The following is a 22,961-nucleotide window of genomic DNA, read 5'->3' on the forward strand; positions in this document are numbered from 1 at the left end:
TCTGCCTACATTTTACTTTACAGGAACAATATAACATATACAGTATATCAGTGAGTTAGAAGTTGCTTAACATCCAAGAAGGATTCAAAATAGCATGAAATATTGGAGCCAATTTATAAACCAGACCTATTAATCTCTCATTGACTCATGGCTATTTAAGTGTACTTGCATGTGTAAGAATGTTGTATAAGTGAAGACTGAAGAATTCTAATGCTGAGGTGCACATTGTGAATTTTAATAAGAAAGAATATTTGCATGATTGGCATTCTTTAAATTCCACTTACTTAGCTATGGAGTTCTTGCCAAATAAGGGAGTGTGTACTTGGCTATTTTTGAATTACTTAGTGTAGTCTGGAACCTAACCCTTTTTTTGGGGTTGATTCAATCAGTTAAATTCATTGAAGAAAATTAGAAGTTACTTATTTAAAATAGAATCTTCTTCCAAATCCATTTAATACAGAAATATGCTAAACATTCTGCCATCTTTTATTTTAAGTAAAATGTTCATTCTTTGTGGAAACTATATTCAATGGCTATTATTTTTCCCAATAATCATTTGCTTTTGATCTTCCAAACAAATATTAATATAACTAACATTAACACGAAAAAGGAAAGAAGCCAAAATGTCCTGATGCAAGGTCTGAACTGAAATATTGACGGTCCCTTAACTACAAAGATGCTGTCTGACCAACTGAGTTCCTTCAGCAGCTTGTCCTGTGCTCCAGATTACAGTATCTGTAGCCTCTTGTGTCTCCAAGATTAAAACATTCAATACTTTATTGCATCAATCAGTCAAGATTTGCTAATATTCAATATTTTATTAACTACCCCTCATACTCAATGGTTATGGGGTGATAGTTATTAACCTTCAACCACCAGGCTCTTGAATTGAAGGGAATAACTTCACTCACCCACCCCATCACTGAAATGATCCCACAACCCTATCAACTCACTTTCAAGGATTCTTCATCTCAGGTTCTTGATACTTTCTGTTTATTCATTTAGTTTTATTCTTTCTTTTTTCTTCTATTATTCTGTTATTTATTTCTGCACTGCTCCCTGTTACTATTGATGGCGAGGATGTGGATGTGGTGAGGACCTACAAGTACCTGGGGGTGCACCTGGACAACAGACTTGAGTGAAGCACCAACAAAGAGTCTGTGTACAAGAAGGGCCGGAGTCGCCTCTTTCCTAAGGGGACTGAGGTCCTTTGGAGTATGCAGGCCTCTCCTTCGCATGTTCTACCAGTCTGCTGTCTCTAGTACAACCTTCTATGCGATGGTGAGCTGAAGCAATGGCAGCAACATGGGTCATGCCAACAGACTCAATAAACTGATTAGATAGGAGTGAAACTGGACACACTGGAGGCTGTGGTAGAACGAAGGAAAATCCTGGCAATTCTGGACAATGTTTCTCACCCCCTGCATGCCACCTTGATTGAACAGAGGAGTATTTTCAGTAATAGACTAAGACATCTGTGCTGCTCCAAAGAACGCTATATGAGGTTATTTTTACCCTCGGCCATCAGACTCTAGAATGAGTCAACCTATAGCCAGAGGAGTGATCTTGTAACCTTTGACTTGTGAATCTTGTAAATCTTATTTTTAAGACAACTTATTTTTATTCTTACTTACTTCTCTTTGAATTTTGTACATCTATGCACTTGTAACACCACTATGACACTAATTTCTTTTGCGATCGATAAAGTATCTATCTAATGTAAATCTTTTTGTATTTGTGCAGTTCACTGTCTTTTGCACACTGGTTGGACATCCAAGTTGGTGAGGTCTTTCATTCATTCTGTCATGGTTATTATTCTATTATGTATTTATTGAGCATGTCCGTAAGAAAATGAATCTCAGGGTTGTATTTAGTGATAATAACTTTACTTTGAACTTTCAATGTTAAAGAAGGTGCTATTGGTGCCGCGGTACTGCCCCTGCACATCCCAAGCCATATTCCTTTTCACTGGAGATCAAATATGGATCATATCCACAGAGGCACAATGTACTAATTTCCAGAAAACATATCCACGATAGTCTTTGTGTGTAGACCCCACAGAAGCAAGAAATAAAGTTCAGGTTCTATCCCTGGTATGGTGAAAATGAGCCCAATTATACTGGGGTAAATCTTCTCTGTTCATATATCTTGTGAGGGAGGATTCCACCAAGTAACTTGAACAATTTTCTCAGGGAGCTTTCTGGCAGAACCCTTCATCTTCTGTACCAGTAAATTCTACAGGACTTTTAACGCAGACCACTGTGGTCAAAGGTTCTCTTCTGCACAAACTGTTCTATGGGGGACAGGTGGTGTGTCTCTGCTGATAAAGAATGCCATCAAATCAGTAGAAAGGTATGACATAGGATTTGAAGACGTTGGATCCTTGTGGGTTGAGTTAAGCAACTGCAAGCATAACAGGACCGGGCCTCCAACAGCGGCTCGGATGTGGACCACAAATTACAATGGGAAATTGCAAAGGTGTGCAAAAAGGGCAATGTTACGATGGAGGTGGGAGATTTCAACATTCAGGTCGATTGGGAAAATTAGGATGGTAATGAATCTTAAGAGGGTGAGTTTGTTGAATGCCTATGAGATGGCTTTTTAGAATAGATTCATTGAGCCTACTAGGAGATCAGCTATACTGGATTGGGTGTTAATGTAATGAACTGGAGGAGATTGGGGAGCTTAAAGTAAAAGAACCCTTAGGAGGCAGTGATCACAATATGATTGAGTTCAACTTGAGATTTGACAGGGAGAAGGTAAAGTCTGACATAGCAGTATTTCAGTGGAGTAAATGAAATTACAGTGGTATGGGAGAGGAATTGGCCAAAGTAAATTGGAAGGAGATGCTGGCAGGCAGGGATGAAAGCAGAGCAGCAATGGCATGGGTTTCTGGGGAAAAAAGATGAAGATGCAGGATGGATGAATTCCAAAAGCAAGGAAATACTCAAATGGCAAAATAATACAACCGTGGTTGACAAGGGAAGTCAAAACTAACTTAAAGGCAAAAGAGAGGGTGTTCAACAAAGCAATAATTAGCAGGAAGATACAGAAATGGGAAGCTTTTAAAAACCTACAGAGAGCAGCTAAAAGAATCATTAGGACAGAAAAGATGAAATATGAAAGCAAGCTAGTAAACAGTATCAAAGTGGATAGAAAAAGCTTTTTCAAGTATGTGAAAAATAAAAGAGAGATGAGAGTGGATATAGGACTGCTAGAAAATGAGGCTCGAGAAATAATAATGAGGGACAAGGAGATGGCAGATGAACTAAGTGAGTACTTTGTATCAGTCTTCACTGTGGAGGAAACTAGCACTGGGTCAGATGCTGAAGGGTGTGAGGGAAGAGAAGTGGGTGCAGTTACTATTACAAGGGAGAAGGTGCTCAAAAAGCTGAAAGACCCAAGGGCACATGAGTCATCTGGACCAGATAAACTGCACCCTAGAGTTCTGAAGGAGGTAGCAGTACAGATTGTAGAGGCAATAGTAATGATCTTTCAAAAATTATTGGATTCTGACATGGGATAATCTTGCTTGATGAACCTGTTGGAATTCTTTGACGAGATTACCAGTAGGATAGATAAAACATGCAGTGAATGTTATACATTTGGACTTTCAGAAAGCCTTTGACAATGTGTCACACATGAGGCTGCTTACCAAGTTAAGAGCCCATGGTATTACAGGAAAGTTACTGGCATGGTTAGAACATTGGCTGATTTATAGGAGGCAGCGAGTGGGAATAAAAGGATCCTTTTCTGGTTGTCTGCCAGTGACTGGTGGTGTTCCACAGGAGTCGGTGTTGGGACCACTTCTCTTTATGCTGCATATTCATGATTTAGATGATGGAACAGATAGCTTTGTTGCAAACTTTACAGATGATGTGAAGATTGGTGGAGGGGCAGGTAGTGTTGAGGAAACAGGAAGGGCTGCAGAAGGACGGAGACAGATTAGGAGAATGAGCGAGAAAGTGGCAAATGAAATACAATGTTGGAAATGCATGATCATGCACTTTGATGGTAGAAATAAATGTGCAGATTATTTTCTAAACGGGGAGAAAATCCAAAAATCTGAGATGCAAAGGGACTTGGGAGTCACTGTGCAAAACACCTAAAGGTTAACTTGCAGGTTGAGTTGGTGGTGAGGAAGGCAAATGCAAGTTAGTATTCATTTCAAGAGGTCTAGAATACAAGAGCTGGGGTATGATGCTGAGGCTTTATAAGGCACTGGTGAGGCCTCATCTTGAGTATTGTGAACAGTTTTGGGCCCCTCATCTTAGAAAAGATGTGCTGGCATTGGAGAGGGTCCAGAGGAGGTTCACAAGGATGATTCCGGGACTGAAAAGGTTATCATACGAGGAATGTTTGATGGCTCTGGGTCTGTACTCACTGAAATTTAGAAGGGTGAGTCAAATGTTCAAAGGCCTAGACAGAGTAGATATGGAAAGGAAATTTTCCCATGGTGGGGGAGTCTAGGACAAGAGGACACAGCCTCAGGGTAGAGGGACATCCATTTAAGACAGAGATGATGAGAAATTTCTTTAGCCGGAGGGTGGTGAATTTGTGGAATTTGTTACCACATGCAGCTGTTGGGGCCAGGTCATTGGTGTATTTAAGGCAGAGATTGATAGGTTCTTGATTGGACACAGAATCAAAGATTATCGGGAGAAGGCTGGGAATGGGGGCTGAGGAGGGGAAAAAAGGATCAGCTATGATTCAATGGGCTAAATGGCCTAATTCTGCTCCTATGTCTTATGGTCTTACGTTGAGTGAGTTAGGACTTTTCTCTTTGGAGTGAAGGAGGATGAGAAGTGACTTCAGGGAGGTGTAAAAGATTATAAGAAGCATAGATCAAGTGGACAGCCAAAAACATTCCAGGGCAGAAATAACTAATAGCAGAGGGCATAATTTTAGGGAGACTAGAGGAAAGTATAGGGCTGGATGTCAAAGGTAAGTGCTTTAGACAGAGATTGGAGAGTATGTGGAATGTCCTGCTGGGCTGGTGGTAGAGACAGATATGTTAGAGACATTTAGCCATGTGGAAGATAGAAACATACAGGGTGATGTAGGAGGGAAGTGTTAGACTGATCTTACAATGGGGTAAAAGGTTGGCACAGTAACGAGGGCTGAAAGCCCGTACCGTGCTGTAATGTTCTATGTTCAAAGTACCAAGACTTGGCTTGGCTGGTGGTGAGGTGGGCTCCTTCGAGCTTGGCTAGAGACTCAACTCAAACAAGTCCTGGCCTCATGGTGGTTGTTCATAAGACTCTAATCCATTGCTGGAATGCTTGTTTGGCAAGGAGATTGGAAAGAAATGCAGTGTCTTTGTTGAGGATCGTCGACACAACTGTACAGCACAGGGATTCTGTGCTGTACAGGATGTTCCCAGGGACACATACTGAGACGAAAGTTAACTGCTGCCAGAGAATTATTATATCAGTGAAAGAAGCAATTCGGTCTGCCAGAAAGCTGCTGCTCTCCAGTGTAAGGAGCTTCCCATCGTCGACTGTTGCAGGCAGGCACATTCCAAGGACCAGAACTACGTGCTGGGATGCAGCTACAGCGAGGGCTCCCCAGAGAAAGACCAATGTTTGAGGTACACTGCACCCCATGGAATGTTAAGGAGCTGGAACCTTCCTCCGGCTATTTACTGATGCAAATAAAATTATTTGTTTATTTTTAGAGATACAGGCCCTTCTGGCCCTTCGAGTCGTGCTGCCAGCAACCCACTGATTTAACCCTAGCCTAATCACGGGACAATTTACACTGACCAAACAATCTGCTAGCCAGTACATCTTTGGGCCGTGGGAGGCAACCTACACATCCCATGGGAAGGATGTCCAATCTTCTTACAGAAAATGCCAGGACTGAACTCTGTAATAGCATCACGCTAGCTGTGGTGGCCAATACGCTATTATATTACAATAAGGTAAAGTTAGTCTTGCGAGACCATGGATCTGTGCCTGGAAAGTCTTCACTCTCCAGGGTGCAGGTCTGGGCAAGGTTGTATGAAAGACCAGCAGTTGCCCATGCTGCAAGTCTCCCCTCTCCATGACACCAATGTTGTCCAAGGGAAGGGCATTAGGACCCATACAGCTTGGCACCAGTGTCGTCGCAGAGCAATGTGTGGTGAAGTGCCTTGCTCAAGGACACAACACGTTCCCTCGGCTGGGGCTCGAACTCACTACCTTCAGGTCGCTAGTCCAGTGCCTTAACCACTTGGCCACGTGCCCACACTATATTACAATATCCCAATACAAAATAATTGGTGGAATACAGCATAATGTAATATAATAATATACTATAACTCTGACGTTCCAGATATTCGAGTTCAATTCTGGTGCTGTTCTGTGAGGAGTCTTGATATATCCTCCCTGTGGAATGTGTGGTTTTTCTTCAGGTCCTCCAATTTCCTCCAAAGATGTACCAGGTAGATTAATTGGTCATTGTAAACTGTGATTAAATTTGGGTTAATCAGATTTATCAATGGTTGCTGGTTGTGTGGCTTGAAGCGCAAGATGGCCTATATCACTGAAATAAAAAAATAATGTAAATCTTGTACATGAACTTAATTCTATGATTTGTATTGTGAAACACAATATATGAATATACTGCATGATAACTTTTTAAATGTAACTATATATATTGGGACAAATATTTCCCCATTATGCTGGGCTTGTCTTTTGCCAACCACCCTTCCCCAAGCCCTCATTGTTATTGAGAGCTCTCTCCTCATTCTGACTTCCCCCTCCTATCAAGACCCAATTCTCCCACTTCTATTCTGACCACCTGCACTTGGGGTGGCATGGGAGCACTGGGGTTAACACCACACTATGACAGCTCAGGATGTTGGACTTTGGAGTTCAATTCCAGTGTCTTCCGTACGAAAGTTTGTCGTCGTCGTGGCTATCCCTCAAGGTCGAGGATGATGGTCTTCGTTCTGTTGATCTACTTATGGGCTCTCAAGTGGCTTATGAGTCCAATCTTGGCTTTGAAAGTTCTTCCGCATTCAGGACGGGTAGTTCCAGATGGCAGATCGGGCTTTGGTTGTTGCTGCCTCTCTTTCCATTTTCTTCTCTTTTCTTCTAATTCGGCACATCTGTTGGCTTCGAAAGTTGCTGTTCCTTCTCGGATGACGGCTTGCCAGAGTTTCCTGTCCTTGGCATTGGTTTCCCAGTTGTTGATGTCGACGTTACATTTCTTCATGTTGGCTTTTAAGACGTCTGTGAATCTCTTCTGTTATCCGCCTCTTTTACATTTGCTTTCTTTAAGCTGGGAGTAGAAGATTTGTTTTGGCAGACGTTCGTCTCTGTACGTTCTTTGCTTGTACGGGTGTGTTTCCCCCTGGCTGCTCCAGTCTCCTCCAACAGTCTAAGGATGTATTGGTTAGTAAGTTAATTGGTCATTGTAAATTGACTTGTGATTAGCCTAGCGTTAATTGGCAGGTTGTTGGGTGGTCTGGCTTATTGGGCCAGAAGAGCCTGTTCCGCACTGTATCTGTAAATAAGTAAATAAAAGAACCTTCACAAGCCTCTCTGTCCCGTGATCTACAACTGATTTCTTTCCCTCTACATCTGCTGTTCAGAAGACCTATCAACACACATAGTGTGCGTAAAGAAGGATCTTGTAAAGCTTATGGAAATTCCAGGCATTCCACAGTGAGGACGTACAGAGACACGTTACAATCACTTGAAACAAAAATATTAACTAGCTTGCTGCATGTTAATGAATTAGCCATCTTTCCAGAAGATTAAGCAATCGCCACGTATTTGCAGCTGAGAGTGGAAGCTAGATTTATTACTGCTTCAGATGCAGCAACCCTGTGGCAGGGAAACTTTCACTTATTGCTGATCAAATTTGAGATAAAGAGCTTCGTGATATTCGTGACATGGTGTCATGACAACAACAGCAAAGAGATGACCATCGACTTCAGAAAACGGGCTGCAGCACACGCTCCTTTATACATCAAGGAGGATCGAAAGCTTTAACTTCTGGTCTAGCTCCAACCACAAAGATGTCACAGCTTAGAAAGCTCAGCAATGCTACACGTTTCTCAGCAACCTAAAGAAATTCAGCATTTCCTTGTTCATCTTTACCAATTTTTATCAATTCATCGTAGAAAGTATTCTGGCTGAACGCATAACAGATTGATATGACGACTGCTCTGCATGTGACTACAAAAAACTGCAGAGTTGTGGACACAACTCAGACGTTAGAGGAACCAGTCTCCCCTCTATGGACCCTGTCTTGAGCAGAAGCTACAAAACCCTGAAAGCATGTATTATGTGTCTCAAGTGCAGCTTCTTCCACACTATCACCAGACTCCTGAATGGAATCTCCACCTCTCAATCTTGCACTTTTTCATTTACCTGCATTGTACTTTTTCAGTGACATTTGCACCTTATTCTGCATTGTTACTGTTTTACATTTTTCCAGCTCAGTGCACTGTGTAAAAATCTGATCTGTGTGCACTGGTCAGGAGTCAGATCTCTCAGTGGGACAGCATTTTGGAGATAGTGATCATAATTCTATCTCCTTTACAATAGCATTGGAGAGAGATAGGAACAGACAAGTTAGAAAATTGTTTAATTGGAGTAAGGGGAATTATGAGGCTATCAGGCAGGAAACTGGAAGTTTAAATTGGAAACAGATGATATCAGGGAAAAGTATGGAAGAAATGTGGCAAATGTTCAGGGGATATTTGTGTGGAGTTCTGCACAGGTACATTCCAATGAGACAGGGAAGTTATGGTAGGGTACAGGAACCGTGGTGTACAAAGGCTGTAATAAATCTAGTCGAGAAGAAAAAAAAGCTTACAAGAAGTTCAGAGACCGAGGTAATGACCGAAGATGATACTGAGAGGATGTTCTACGAGTCTGTGGTGGCCAGTGCTATCATGTTTGCTGTTGTGTGCTGGGGCAGCAGGCTGAGGGTAGCAGACACCAACAGAATCAACAAACTCATTCGTAAGGCCAGTGATGTTGTGGGGATGGAACTGGACTCTCTGACGGTGGTGTCTGAAAAGAGGATGCTGTCTAAGTTGCATGCCATCTTGAACAATGTCTCCCATCCACTACATAATGTACTGGGTGGGCACAGGAGTACATTCAGCCAGAGACTCATTCCACCGAGATGCAACATAAGAAGTCATTCCAGCCTGTGGCCATCAAACTTTACAACTCCTCCCTTGGAGGGTCAGACACCCTGAGCCAATAGGCTGGTCCTGAACTTATTTCCTAATTTACTGGCATAATTTACATATTACTATTTAACTATTTATGGTTTTATTACTATTTATTATTTATGATGCAACTGCGACGAAAACCAATTTCCTTCGGGATCAATAAAGTATGACTATGACTATGACTAATGTTAGAGATCTAGAAGATTATAAGGCTAATAGGATAAAGCGGATACGATAGGGTCTTTTAAGAGTCTTTTGGATAGGTACATGGAGCTTAGTAAAATAGAGGGCTATGGGTAAGCCTAGTATTTTCTAAGGTAGGGACATGTTCGGCACAACTCTGTGGGCCGAAGGGCCTGTATTGTGCTGTAGGTTTTCTATGTTTCTATGTAATAGGAAAGAGCTTAAGAAGGAAATTAGGAAAGGCAGAAGGGGCCATGAGAAGGCCTTGGCAGGCAGGATTAAGGATTAAGAAAAACCCCAAGACATTCTACAAGTATGTGAAGAGCAAGAGGATAAGATGTGAAAGAATAGGACCTATCAAGTGTGACAGTGGGAAAGTATGTATGGAACCGGAGGAAATAGCAGAGATACTTAATGAATACTTTATTTCAGTATTCACTATGGAAAAGGATCTTGGTGATTATAGTGATGAATTGCAGCAGACTGAAAAGCTTGAGCATGTAGATATTAAGAAAGAGGATGTGCTGGAGCTTTTGGAAAGCATCAAGTTGGATAAGTCGCCGGGACTGGATGAGATGTACCGCAGGCTACTGTGGGAGGCGAGGGAGGAGATTGCTGAGCCTCTGGCAATGATCTTTGAATCACCAATAGGGACAGGAGAGGTTCCGGAGGATTGGAGGGTTGCGGATGTTGTTTCTTTATTCAAGAAAGGGAGTAGAGATAGCCCAGGAAATTATAGACCAGTGAGTTTTACTTCAGTGGTTGGTAAGTTGATGGAGAAGATCCTGAGAGACAGAATTTATGAACATTTGGAGAGGTATAATATGATTAGAAATAGTCAGCATGGCTTTGTCAAACGCAGGTAGAGCCTTATGAGACTGATGGAATTTTTTGAGGATGTGGCTAAACATATTGATGAAGGAAGAGCAGTAGATGTAGTGTGTATGGATTTCAGCAAGGCATTTGATAAGGTACCCCTGTCATGGTCCCGTCTTGGCAATTCCCCATCTTGCTATTACCTCCTTAATTAGGCCTTAATCCCCTCGCCTGATTTCCAACCATTCCCAGTTCCACTAATTACAGCACACCTGGTTCCCATTAGTGAACATAGGATAAAACTCGGGCGGTACAGCCATGCTTTGCCAGTTCGTTGGTCGACTCTAGTGTGAGTAAACCTTGTTTCCTAATTCCTTGGGACTGTCAGTTCTAAGCTCTGCATCATTTCCTGGATACTCTACGTAAACCTTGTCTCTGTGTAAAGACTCTCCTGGATACCGGTTCCCCATTCGCGGCGATGCTAACGTCTCATGACTCTGTCTCCGCGCCTGTGTCCTGTGCTTGGGTTCGTCCTCAGCCTCGTCCTTGCAACAGAACGAACTGGCCAAGAATGAACCCAGCAGACACGGACCCCGTGCAACAGGCCCTCGTCAGCCAGGGCTACCTACTGGGTGCCCACGACCAACTGCTCAAAGAGGTCACGGAAAACCTTCGTGCGCTGTCCACGAATGTGAGGAAGGTCAGTGAGCAGGCTGACCGGGTATCCGCTTCCCTTACTCCGTCCCTTCCAAGAACCCCGTCTGACCAAACCGCACAGCCTGGGATGGCTACGTCCCTTGGATCGGCAACACAATTCCCTCAAGAGCTGTACGTACCCGAACTGGAACCCTACGCTGGGGACCCAGGTAAGTGCCGGGCCTTCTTATTACAATGCTCTTTGGTCTTTGAGAAACAGCCATGTCCATACATCTTGGACAGATCAAAGATTGCATACATCATGGGGCTGTTACGAGGGGATGCCTTGGTGTGTGCCACCACGATCTGGGACAACTGACCACAAGTCTGTTCCTCCTTCCCCTCCTTCGTCTCCGAAATGAGGAAGGTCTTTGAACAGCCCATTCGTGGTAAGAATGCCGCTAAGCCTTGCTAACTCTCTGTCAGGGTTCATGAAGCGTAGCAAAACACTCCATCGAGTTCCGAACATTAGCGGCCGACTCTGGGTGGAATAACAAAGCACTACAGGAGGTGTTCCGACAGGGCCTCTCAGGTAAGATAAAAGATGAACCGGACAGCCTGGACTCTGATCTCTCTAGCCACCAGGCTCGATAATCGACTTCAAGAGCGTCTGAGAGAAAAGACCAGTCGCCCCGCTCCTTGGGTCAGCCCACGCCCCACCTTACCACCTTCAGCCAGCCTCCCTTTCCCGGCCGCTCCAAGTACAGCTCCTGCTCCGACCGTCCCACTATCCTGGGGGTGGAACCGATGTAGCTGGGACGGAACCGTCACAGCCATGCTTTGCCAGTGTTGGTTGGCTCTATTGTGAGTAAACCTCATTTTCTAATTCCTTGGGACTGCCAGTTCTAAGCTCTGCATCATTTCCTGGATATTCTATGTAAACCTTGTCTCTGTGTAAAGACTCTCCTGGATACCGGTTCCCCAATTTGTGGCGGTGCTAATGCCTCACGACTCTGCCTCCACGCTTGTGTCCTGTGCTTGGGTTTGTTCTCAGCTTCGTCCTTGCAACAACCCCATGCAAGGCTTATTGAGAAAGTAAGGAGGCATGGGATCCAAGGGGACCTTGCTTTCTGGATCCAGAACTGGCTTGCCCACAGAAGGCAAAGAGTGGTTGTAAACACAAAATAATCTGCAGATGCTGGGGTCAAAGCAACACTCACAACATGCTGGAGGAACTCAGCAGGTCGGGCAGCATCCGTGGAAAAGATCAGTCGACGTTTCGGGCTGGAACCCTGATGGGTCATATTCTGCATGGAGGTTGGTGACCAGTGGTGTGCCTCAGGGATCTGTTCTGGGACCCTTACTTTTTGTGATTTTTACAAATGATCTGGATGAGGAAGTGGAGGAATGGATTAGTAAGTTTGCTGATGACACAAAGGTTGGGTGTGTTGTAGATGGTGTGGAGGGCTGTCAGAGGTTACACTGGGACATTGATAGAATGCAAAACTGGGCTGAGAAGTGGCAAATGGAGTTCAACCCAGATAAGTGTGAAGTGGTTCATTTTGGTAGGTCAAATATGATGGCAGAATATAGTATTAATGGTAAGACGCTTGGCAGTGTGGAGGATCAGAGGGATCTTGGGGTCAGAGTCCATAGGACACTCAAAGCAGCTGCGCAGGTTGACTCTGTGGTTAAGAAGGCATACAGTGCATTGGCCTTCACCAATCGTGGGATTGAATTTAGGAGCCAAGAGGTAATATTGCAGCTATATAAAACCCTGGTCAGACCCCACTTGGAGTACTATGCTCAGTTCTGGTCGCCTCACTTTTGGAAGGATGTGGAAGCCATAGAAAGGGTGCAGAGGAGATTTACAAAGATGTTGCCTGGATTGGGGAGAATGCCTTATGAGAATAGGTTGAGTGAACTCGGCCTTTTCTCCTTGAAGTGACGGACGATAAGAGGTGATCTGATAGAGGTGTATAAGATGATGAGAGGCATTGATCGTGTGGATAGTCAGAGGCTTTTTCCCAGGGCCGAAATGGCTGCCACAAGAGGGCAGAGGTTTAAGGTACTGAGGAGTAGGTACAGAGGAGATGTCAGGGGTAAGTTTTTTTCACTCTGTGATGCATGGAATGGGCTGCTGGCAATGGTGGTGGTGGTGGGTACAATTGGGTCTTTTAAGAAACTTTTGGATAGGTACATGGAGCTTAGAAAAATAGAGGGCTGTAGGTAAGCCTAGTAATTTCTAAGGTAGGGACATGTTCGGCACAACTTTGTGCTGTAGGGTTTCTATGATCTGTATGCAAGGCAAGCTTTTCACTATATCTTGGTACATGTGATAATAATAAAATACAATTTTGTTGGATGAGAAGATGCTTTTTTATTTTTTTTAACGCTTGACCATTTTGGATATATAATGTCATGGCTATCCTCCTCATGTCTCTGTATTTAGTGTTGAAATTAATTTCACCAGGAGAGGCTGTATAAACATCAAGGACATGCTACAATTTCTGATTATTCGCTTAAGCAGCTGGCAATATTATAACGAGATACAGACAAAAAGCTGGAGTAACTCAGCATCTATGGAGAGGAGTAAAGAGATGACATGTCGAGCCAAGACCCTTCATCAGGACTGGAAAGGAGCCAGTGTATGAGGGGAGGGTGTGTGGGGGAAGGTGACAGGTGAGGGGAAAGGTAGTTGGGTGAGAGCAATGAATGAAGTGAGAAGCTGAGAGATGATGAGTGGAAAAGATAAAGTGCTGACAGAAGAAATCCGTTAGAAGAGAAGAATGGACCAGAACATAATCGTATATAATGAGCTGGTTGACACATAATTTGCGAGGATCTCTGATTAGAAGACTTGGCTTCGACGGCTCGCTTATAGTAAACTCGAAGTTACGCCCATTTAAAAAAAAAAGACTTGGCTTCATAATTTGAAATTTTGAATCAATTTGAGTAAAATGATGAATCCATCTCCCTTTTGCTATTTCCACAATATTGGCCATTTAACTTTCGGCCTGACTTCCATAAGAATGAAATTATAAGAATGATTGGTCCTCCATTAAGTAATTTATGCAGTGTGATGCCTATCTTCACTGAGTTATACTGTATGTTCTTCGATAATAAATTTACTTTGAACTTTACAGAAACAAGAAAACAGTGGCAAATTGGAACTCCTACCTTCACATTAAAGTTTTCATCCAGGAGAATGTTCTCTAGTTTCAGGTCACGGTGCACAACTCCTTTCTACATGGGTCAAAAATAAGTTTCAGAATCAGTGAAATTGTAACCTGATGACAAGAGGAGTAATAACACTTAGTTTGAGCTTGGTGGGCTCTTAGTGAACAAAGAGTTAAAATATCGAAGCTTGCTTTTGAGTTGCTAGCCCCTGCAGTTAGTAGTGAGCTGTGGGGTCAAGAAATCTACATGTTCCCAAGAGAAGGAGCTTCATCTTTAAACACCATAATGAGGCTCACATTTCACCTTTCTTTCAGAGTTGATTCAAGCATGCTGGGTTTCTGAGACCATGTGAAACACGATAATTAAAGAGAGCCGAAGACCACTGCACAGAACAAGTATGTGCTTTTACAGCACTGTCTGCAGGACGAACGTGACATCTCCCACCGCGCCAAGGTTACCTCTTCCAGTCCCAAGGTCACCAACAGCTGCTCCATCCCTTTCTTAGAGTCTAAGAGAAGTACAGTACAGAAACAGGCCCTTCAGCCCATCTAGTCCATACCAAAACATTTAAACTGCCTCCTCCCTTCAACCTTCACCGGGACCATAGCCATCAGCACCCCTCCCATCCACACACCTGTCCACACTTCGCTTAAACATTGATATCGAGCTTGCATGCACTACTTGTGCTGGTAGCTCATTCCACACTCTCACGGCCTCTGAGTAAAGACATTTCCCCTCATGTTCCCCTTAAATTTCTCATTTTTCACCTACTACCCATGACTTCTGATTGGAGTCCCACCCAACCTCAGTGGAAAATGCCTGTTTTCATTTACCCTATTTGTACACCTCTATCAAATCTCCTTTTAATTTTCTACATTCCACGGAATTAACCTATTCAGTCTTAATTCAGCTCCTCCAGACCCAGCAACATCCTTGTAAATTTTCTCATTACTTGTTCAATCTTCTTTACATCTTCCTTGTAGGTAGGTGACCAAAACTGTATAGAACACTCCAAATAAAAGCCTCACCAACGTCTTGTACAACTTCAACATAGCATTACATCTCCAGTTCTCAATACATTGATTACTAAAGGCCAATGTACCAAAAACATTCTTACAAACCTATCTACCAGAGACATCACTTTCAAAGAATTATGTACCTGTATTCCCAGATTTCTTTGTTCTACCACACTCCTCAATGCTCAACCATTCACTGTGTAAGACCAACCCTGTTTGATCCTATCAAAGTGCAAAACCTTACATTTGTCTGCATTAAATTCCATCTGCCATTTTTCAGCCCATTATTCCAGCTGATGATAGCCTTCCTCACTGTCCATTACATTCCCAATCTTGGTGTCATCTGCAAACTTCCTGATCCAGTTAACCACATTATCATCCAGATCACTGATAAAGATTACAAACAGCTAAGGACCCAGCACTGATCCCTGTGGCACACCACAAGTCACAGGCCTCCAGTCAGAGAGGCAACCATCTACTGCCACTCTCTGGCTTCTTCCACAAAGCCAATATCCAATCCAATCTACTCCCTCATCTTGAATGCCGAGTAACTGAACCTTCTTGACCAACCTCCCATGTGGGACCTTGTCAAACGCCTGGCTAAAGTTCACGTAGACAACATCCACTGCCTGCCTTCATCCACTTTCCTGGTAATATCCTTGAAAAACTCTATAAGATTGGCTAGACACGATCTACCATGTACTAAGCCATGCTGATTATCCTTAATCAGTCCACGTCTATCCAAATACTTATATATACAGTCCCTTGAAATACCTTCCTATGACTTTCCCAGAACTGATGTCAGACTCACTGGCTTGTAATTTTCTGGTTTATGTTTAGAGGCTTTCTTAAACAGTGGAACAACATTGGCTAACTTCCAATCCTCTAGTACCTCTCCCGTTGCCAAAGATGTTTCAAGTATCTTTTCTAGGGCCACAGTAATTTGTACACATGGGGTCTGGAGGGAGCACTTTGTCAGGCACTGGGGATTTAAACACCCCGATTTGCCTCATGATAGCAAATGCCTCCTTCTCTGTAATCTGTACAGGTCCATGAAATTGCTGCAGCTTTACCTCACTTCTATAGACTCCCTATCTATCTCCTGAGTAAATACAGATGCAGAAAATCTATTTAAGATCTCCCCCATCTGTTTCAGCTCCACACATGGATTACCATTCTGGTCTTCAAGAGGACCAATTTTGTCCCCCTGCACTCGTTTTGCTCTTGGATTCTCCTTCACCTTGTCTGATAGACTAACTTCATACCTTCTTTCTGCCCTCCTGATTCCTTTCTTAAGTGTTCTCTTGCACCTCATTTGTTCTTACCTGCCCATACCTGCTCTGCATCTGTTTTTTTCTCTTAACCAGAGCATCCCTATCTCTTGAAAACCTAAGTTCCCTATACTTACTCTCTTCTTGTGAAATGAAGGAAGAAAAAGAATTTTAATGGTTACATTCGACTCACTGTCTAATAGCAGTAACTCTTGGTCTTCAAACCATGCAAATGCAAGTGCAGAAGTCCCAGATTTAGATAGACTGAAAAGCCCAGCTCTACTGCAGGATACTTAATTCAACAGGACCTAGAATAGGGTGATGGAGGTGCATTCTTGGAGTTTCTTTTTTCACTAATATGAATTCTATTTACAAAGTTGGAGCAACACAAAGTTTACTTCTGTCAGATGAGCACTGGTTCAGGTGCTTTGGAGTTACTCACCTCATTGCAGCTCTGCTCTATTCATAACTAACTTGAATCTGATGTCCAGTAACACAGCCCAGTCATAGATTTTGGAACAGTGTAACACAGGAACACAGCCCACAATGCTGTGCTGAACTAATTTAGTTATTAATCGAATGCCCGCACAAACTAGCAATAAACCTCTCAGGCCCTGGAAAGTGAATAAAAGCCTGAAACCACATACCACCAGGCTCAAGGACGGCTTTCTCTTGCGGTTACAAGATTATTAAATGTTTCCCTCGTATGACAAGATGGTCTCCTGACCTCCCAATCTACGTCTTTAGCACATTATTGCTCATCCACACTACGCTTTCTCTGCAGCTGTTGCAGTTTATTCTGCATTGCTATTTTTGTACTTTGTTCTACCCCAATGCACTGTGTAATGTTATGAACTGTATGAACAGTACACAAGTTGCTGTATCTCAGTACGTGTCAATAATAACCAGATTCCAACTTGTACTCTGCTTTTCAATATTTCCTGCCAAAGTGAATAACTTGTCATTCATCAATGTTCCGCTGCACCTGTCATATATTTGTCTGCTCACTTAACTCATCTTGTCACCATGAAGCCTACAAACTCCTTATTGCTCACACTCCAACTCAGAATCATGTCACCAGCAAACTTAGGAATATTAAACTTGGCTTCTTCATCTAAATCATTGTTATATATTGTGAATCGTGGTTGCTCAGGCATAGAATCTGATGGTAACTCCCCCAGCCTCTGCTTGCCACTGAGCAAAAAGACTCTGCCTCTCCTACCTGGCATCCGGTTTTCAGTCTGTGCTTGTATATTACTCCAAATCCCTTCTGTTATACTTTCCCACACTATTCTCTTTTCTGAAGGCCTTCTGAAAATCCAAATACAATTCATCCAGTGGTTCACCCTTATCTATTCCATTTTAAAACAAAGACTCCAGTTGGTTTATCAAACATGAATTCCATTTCATAACTTCAAGTTGGCATTGCTAATCCCCTTGATATATTCTAAGTGTCTTGTTATCATATCTTTTCTAACAGAGTCTCTCAGTTTTCCTACTAGTGTTACAGGACTAACCTGAGCGTAATTCTGATTTCTCTGTCCCCTATTTCTCAAATTCATCAATCAACAGGAATAATTTTGGAAAGGAATTACCCTTGTTTTGGTTTCAAGAAAAACAAGTCAGATAGAACATAGAATACAGAAATCTACAGCATATTACAGGCCCTTCAGCCCACAGTGTTCTGCCAACCATAAAACCTACTCTAGAGACTGTCTAGAATTTCCCTAGCACATCGCCCTCTATTTTTCCAAGCTCCATGTACCTATCTAAGAGGCTCTTAAAGGATCCTATTGTATCCTCTTCCAGGACCGCTACTGGCAGTGCATTCCACAAACCCACCACTCACTGTGTGGAAAAACTTACCCCTGACATCCCCCCCGTACCCATCTCCAAGCACCTTAAAACTATACCCCCTCATGTTCGTCATTTCAGCCTTGGGGAAAAAATCTCTGACTATCCACACGATCAATGCCCCTCATCATGACTCAAGAGTTCCTCCAACAAATCGTTGGTTGCTCCAGATTCCAGCATCTGCCGTCTCTGGTATCACCAGAGAAATGACAATGTGCTAATTCTTGCCCCAGTTTATACCGGAACACATTAGACCAAAGTGTGTTTATATGTTTGAGTTCAGCGTTCTGATGTAGTGTACTGCATGGCTGATAAAGAAAGTAACGTATCATTAGAATGAATAATTCTGCCTGGATTTTAGGATAAATCCAGGATTTATATACAGAAGCTCTGCAGTTTATGAATGACAGACTGATGCACAGCCTGCACATACAAATGGGTGTTTGGGAGACCGGAACAATGGATTTTCCGGTTGCTAGAGGTTGCAGGCATCTTCTGTGAGGGAACTCGGTTCGCGGCCACATTTCCAACTTACAAACTTTTTTATATTATGAACAGTTCACAAAAAAGGACCTTGTTGTACCCGAGGGACACCTGTAGTCAGTTTCATTCAACCCTGCTCCCATCATACATTCTGGGTAGTGATATTATGAGCAAGCAAGTATACGAGCACAATACTTATTAAAAAGTGTTGTTTTACCTTATGACAGTAGTGAATTGCAGAGACAATTTGTCTGAAAGCTTTGCGTGCTTCACACTCAGACAGTCTGTGGTGCTTATTTACATAATCATACAGTTCACCGTTGCTACAGTAGTCCATAACAATGATAATCTTATCCTTACTTTCAAACACTGCGGAAAAGAACATATAAAATTATCATTGAATCTGGGTCAGTTTATTTTATTATAACTTTTTAATTATATGAAGCAAAACCATGTTCCAGTTCTTTAATGTGTGTGAGGTGTTTATTTTAAAAGGCACGTGAAATAAGCACAGCAAAGTGGTCAGCTGTAACTGTGTGACATGAAGATTATTTCACCATAAAGAAAGTCACACCATAAATCTTGATTTTATCCTCGTTTCCTACTTCTGATGGACATAACTGGGAGTTAGTTATTTCATCTGCACTTTAATTCCTTTGAAGAATAAAACTAGAATGGGAAATAGTAGCGATTGTGAAGTCTGCAGCTTTCGGTTTGGGTTTTTTCCGTGAATCGGCTGTGTGTGTGATGACAGCCCCAGTTACATACAACCCACATCAAGGTGGCATCTTTGTGATTTTTGTTCATGCTGGATTAGCAATGCACAGAAACTCTTTTCGCACTGCCCCTGGAGCCTGATTACGTGTGACTTTAAGGAGAGCTCCCTGAGCAGTCTTGGTCCCAGCAGTGGGAACGTGTCTCACTGAAGTTCCTTGTGTTACTAGTCTGCTAATCTTACTCAAACCCATACCGTTGATCTCAATCGTCAAGGACAAGAGCAGAAAACTAACAGGTGTTCAGTGCCATCAGTCTGCGTTTGACCAGTTTCCCTCTCTTCTTGTTGCTACCATAGGGCAGGAGGTGCAGGAGACTCGAGTCTCACACTGCAAGGCTCAGGAGCAGTTGTTGCCCTGCATCCATCGGCCTCCGGGACGGGTTTCACCCACCTCAGCATCCATCGGTCTCCTGGACGGGCTTCACCCACCTTGGCATCCATCGGCCTCCTGGACAGGTTTCACTCACCTCAGCATCCATCGGCCTCCGGGATGGGCTTCACCCACCTCAGAGGCTGTGGGCCACTTCCAGGAACTCTGTAGTTCATACTCCATGCGCTTTTGTTTCCTTTTCTTTTACTATTTACATGACATATGTGGATAGAGCATTGGCTGACTGGCAGGAAACAGAGAGTAGGAATAAAGGGATCCTATTCTGGTTGGCTGCCGGTTACCAGTGGTGTTCCACAAGGGTCCGTGTTGGGGCCGCTTCTTTTTACATTGTACATCAACAATTTGGATTATGGAATAGCTGGCTTTGTGGCTAAGTTTGCTGACGATACGAAGATAGGTGGAGGGGCCGGTAGTGCTGAGGAAACGGAGAGTCTGCAGAGAGACTTGGATAGATTAGAAGAATGGGCAGAGAAGTGGCAAATTAAATACAATGTTGGAAAGTGTATGGTTATGCCCTTTGGCAGAAAAAATAAATGGGCAGACTATTATTTAAATGGGGAAAGAATTCAAAGTTCGGAGATGCAAAGGGACTTGGGAGTCCTCGTACAGGATACCCTTAAGGTTAACCTCCAGGTTGAGTCGGTGGTGAAGAAGATGAATGCAATGTTGGCATTCATTTCTAGAGGAATAGAGTATAGGAGCAGGGATTTGATGATTTGATGTTGAGGCTCTATAAGGCGCTGGTGAGACCTCACTTGGAGTACAGTGGGCAGTTTTGGTCTCATTATTTTAAGAAAGGATGTGCTGACGTTGGAGAGGGTACAGAGAAGATTCACTAGAATGATTCCGGGAATGAGAGGGTTAACATATGAGGAACGTTTGTCCGTTCTTGGACTGTATTCCTTGGAGTTTAGAAGAATGAGGGGAGACCTCATAGAAACATTTCGGATGTTGAAAGACATGGACAGAGTGGATGTGGCAAAGTTGTTTCCCATGATGGGGGAGTCTAGTATGAGAGGGCATGACTTAAGGATTGAAGGGCGCCCATTCAGAACAGAAATGCAAAGAAATTTTTTTAGTCAGAGGGTGGTGAATCTATGGAATTTGTTGCCACGGGCAGCAATGGAGGCCAAGTCATTGGGTGTATTTAAGGCAGAGATTGATAGGTATCTGAGTAGCCAGGGCATCAAAGGTTATGGTGAGAAGGCGTGGGAGTGGGACTAAATGGGAGAATGGATCTGCTCATGATAAAGTGGCGGAGCAGACTTGATGGGCTGAATGGCCGACTTCTGCTCCTTTGTCTTATGGTCTTATGGCCTTGTCCTCTTTTGCAAATTGGATGTGTGTGTGTGTGTGTGTGTGTGTGTGTGTTTAGTGAATTCTATTGTGTTTCTTTGCTTTGTAAGTGCCTGCAGGAGGATGATTCTCAAGGCTCTACAGCAGATGTTACACACATTCTGATAATAAATTTGAACTTTGAAGCACATATCTATGACGTTCAAAATTCATGCAATTGAATAATAGAAAAAATTTAAGATTTTTCAACACTTAAGAACAGAAATTACTATAATAATTTAGCAATCTCAGTTAATTAATACAAAGCACCTTATATTTGCACTGCAGTGTGCTATTCCTCTCCAGACCTACTGTAAGTTGGCACCGGTTTCTCAGGCAGTGTCATTGATCCAGAGTTGTCATAAATCAGTGCTCTACTGCTGTTCAACCTTGGAGCACTGAGCACTGATACTCCAAAACAACCAACTACCAACAAGTTCAAGACGGCCAAGTTCACATGCGCTTCAGAAAGATTGCCAAAGCTGTTGGCACTAGCACAGGTAAGTGGTGACATTTCTGCATTGAGTTGCCAAAATTGCTCTGAAAATCCTGATCCATTCTACATGCTGATGACCATAACAAGACTGGCTGTCAATGAAAATGGTCAGTTTGACCCGCATCATTTGCTTTGCCTAACATTTCTTTCTCGGATATGTCATCAGCAACCAATACATTTCCATGACTTCTTTTTCTCTCAAGTTTTTTTTCTCAAAGGGCATTACTCTTTGGTTTGAAGGAAGACGACAGGTGTCTTGATAGATGTGTACAAGACAATAAGAGACAGAGATCGAGTGGTACACACAAAACGCTGGAGGAACTCAGCAGGTCAGGCAGCGTCTATGGAAATGAAGAAACAGTTCACGTTTCAGGCAGAGACCCTTCTTCAGGACTAGAAAGGAAAGGGGAAGATGCAAGAATAAAAAGGTGGGGAGAGGGGAAGGAGGACTAGCTAGCCGGTGAAGATATAGTTGACTTTTTCCCAGAGAGAAAATGATTAATACATGGAATGTCAGAGGTATGGCAGGGAAAGGAGGAATGGTCTGCCAGGGGTGGTAGGAGGGGCAGATACATTGGAGACAAATAAGATACTCTTAGATAGGCACGTGGATGTTAGGAAAATGGAGAGCTATGCAGGAGGGAAACGCTCGAATGATCTTAGAGCAGGTTAAAAGGTTGGCACAACATCCTGGACCAAAGAGCCTGTATTGTCCTGTAATGATCCATGTTCTATATTCACAGATAAGTCAGGACTTAAAAAGGCAGATCAGGGGTTATTAATTAAATAATTAGCCTTTGATTCTAGAAATATCATGATGCTCACCTTCATAAATGTTTATGATATTGGGGTGGTTAAGAGATGACATGATCTCTATCTCCCGCTGAATATGGATCCAATCCAGTTCTTTTTGAACCTTATCCTTTTGGACAGATTTAATGGCCACCTGCAAAAAACCAGAAATTGAGATGAACAAAATAATGAGGAGCAGGAAATAGCCATTCAGCAAGTTCATGGGTGCACTGGCCCATAGCCTGTCAATTCCTTCACCTCCAGAACTCCGGCAATCTCTGTGTCGAATGAACCCAGCAGCAACCGAGATCTGTCCTTCATAGAAATTAGACTTCCTGCTCACCACATACCAATGACATGAACTTGGAGCAATGTACATTTTATTTCAGACCCTCAGTAAAGCCTGTACATGAAAGGAGAGATAAATGGTTTAGGATTGCTGACAAAGTGTCCACCTGTTAGGAGTGATTCAATGGTCACATTGATTCAACAGACCTGTCTTAAGAGCTCCAAATCACTATTTGAAGTATGTGGTTACACATACCTTCGATGTTT

The 22,961-nt window shown here is 42.9% G+C and overlaps 1 protein-coding gene across 3 annotated transcripts in view; it reads right to left on the reverse strand.

The window, feature by feature from the left end:
• LOC134357043 (NUAK family SNF1-like kinase 1) overlaps positions 1–22,961 on the reverse strand; it is an 84,558-nt gene that overhangs the window by 11,662 nt on the left and 49,935 nt on the right. For 2 of the 3 annotated variants that reach the window (XM_063068354.1, XM_063068353.1), the window contains exons 2-4: positions 22,440–22,560; positions 18,835–18,986; positions 13,994–14,059 (exon numbers count right to left, since the gene is read on the reverse strand). In XM_063068354.1, the coding sequence (XP_062924424.1) occupies positions 13,994–14,059; positions 18,835–18,986; positions 22,440–22,560 (339 nt within the window). The remainder of the gene's footprint in view (positions 1–13,993; positions 14,060–18,834; positions 18,987–22,439; positions 22,561–22,961) is intronic. The other variant, XM_063068355.1, reaches the window with a different exon arrangement.

Source organism: Mobula hypostoma, chromosome 15 (genome assembly GCF_963921235.1).
Source record: "Mobula hypostoma chromosome 15, sMobHyp1.1, whole genome shotgun sequence".
In the NCBI taxonomy this organism is placed as follows: Eukaryota; Metazoa; Chordata; class Chondrichthyes; order Myliobatiformes; family Myliobatidae; genus Mobula; species Mobula hypostoma.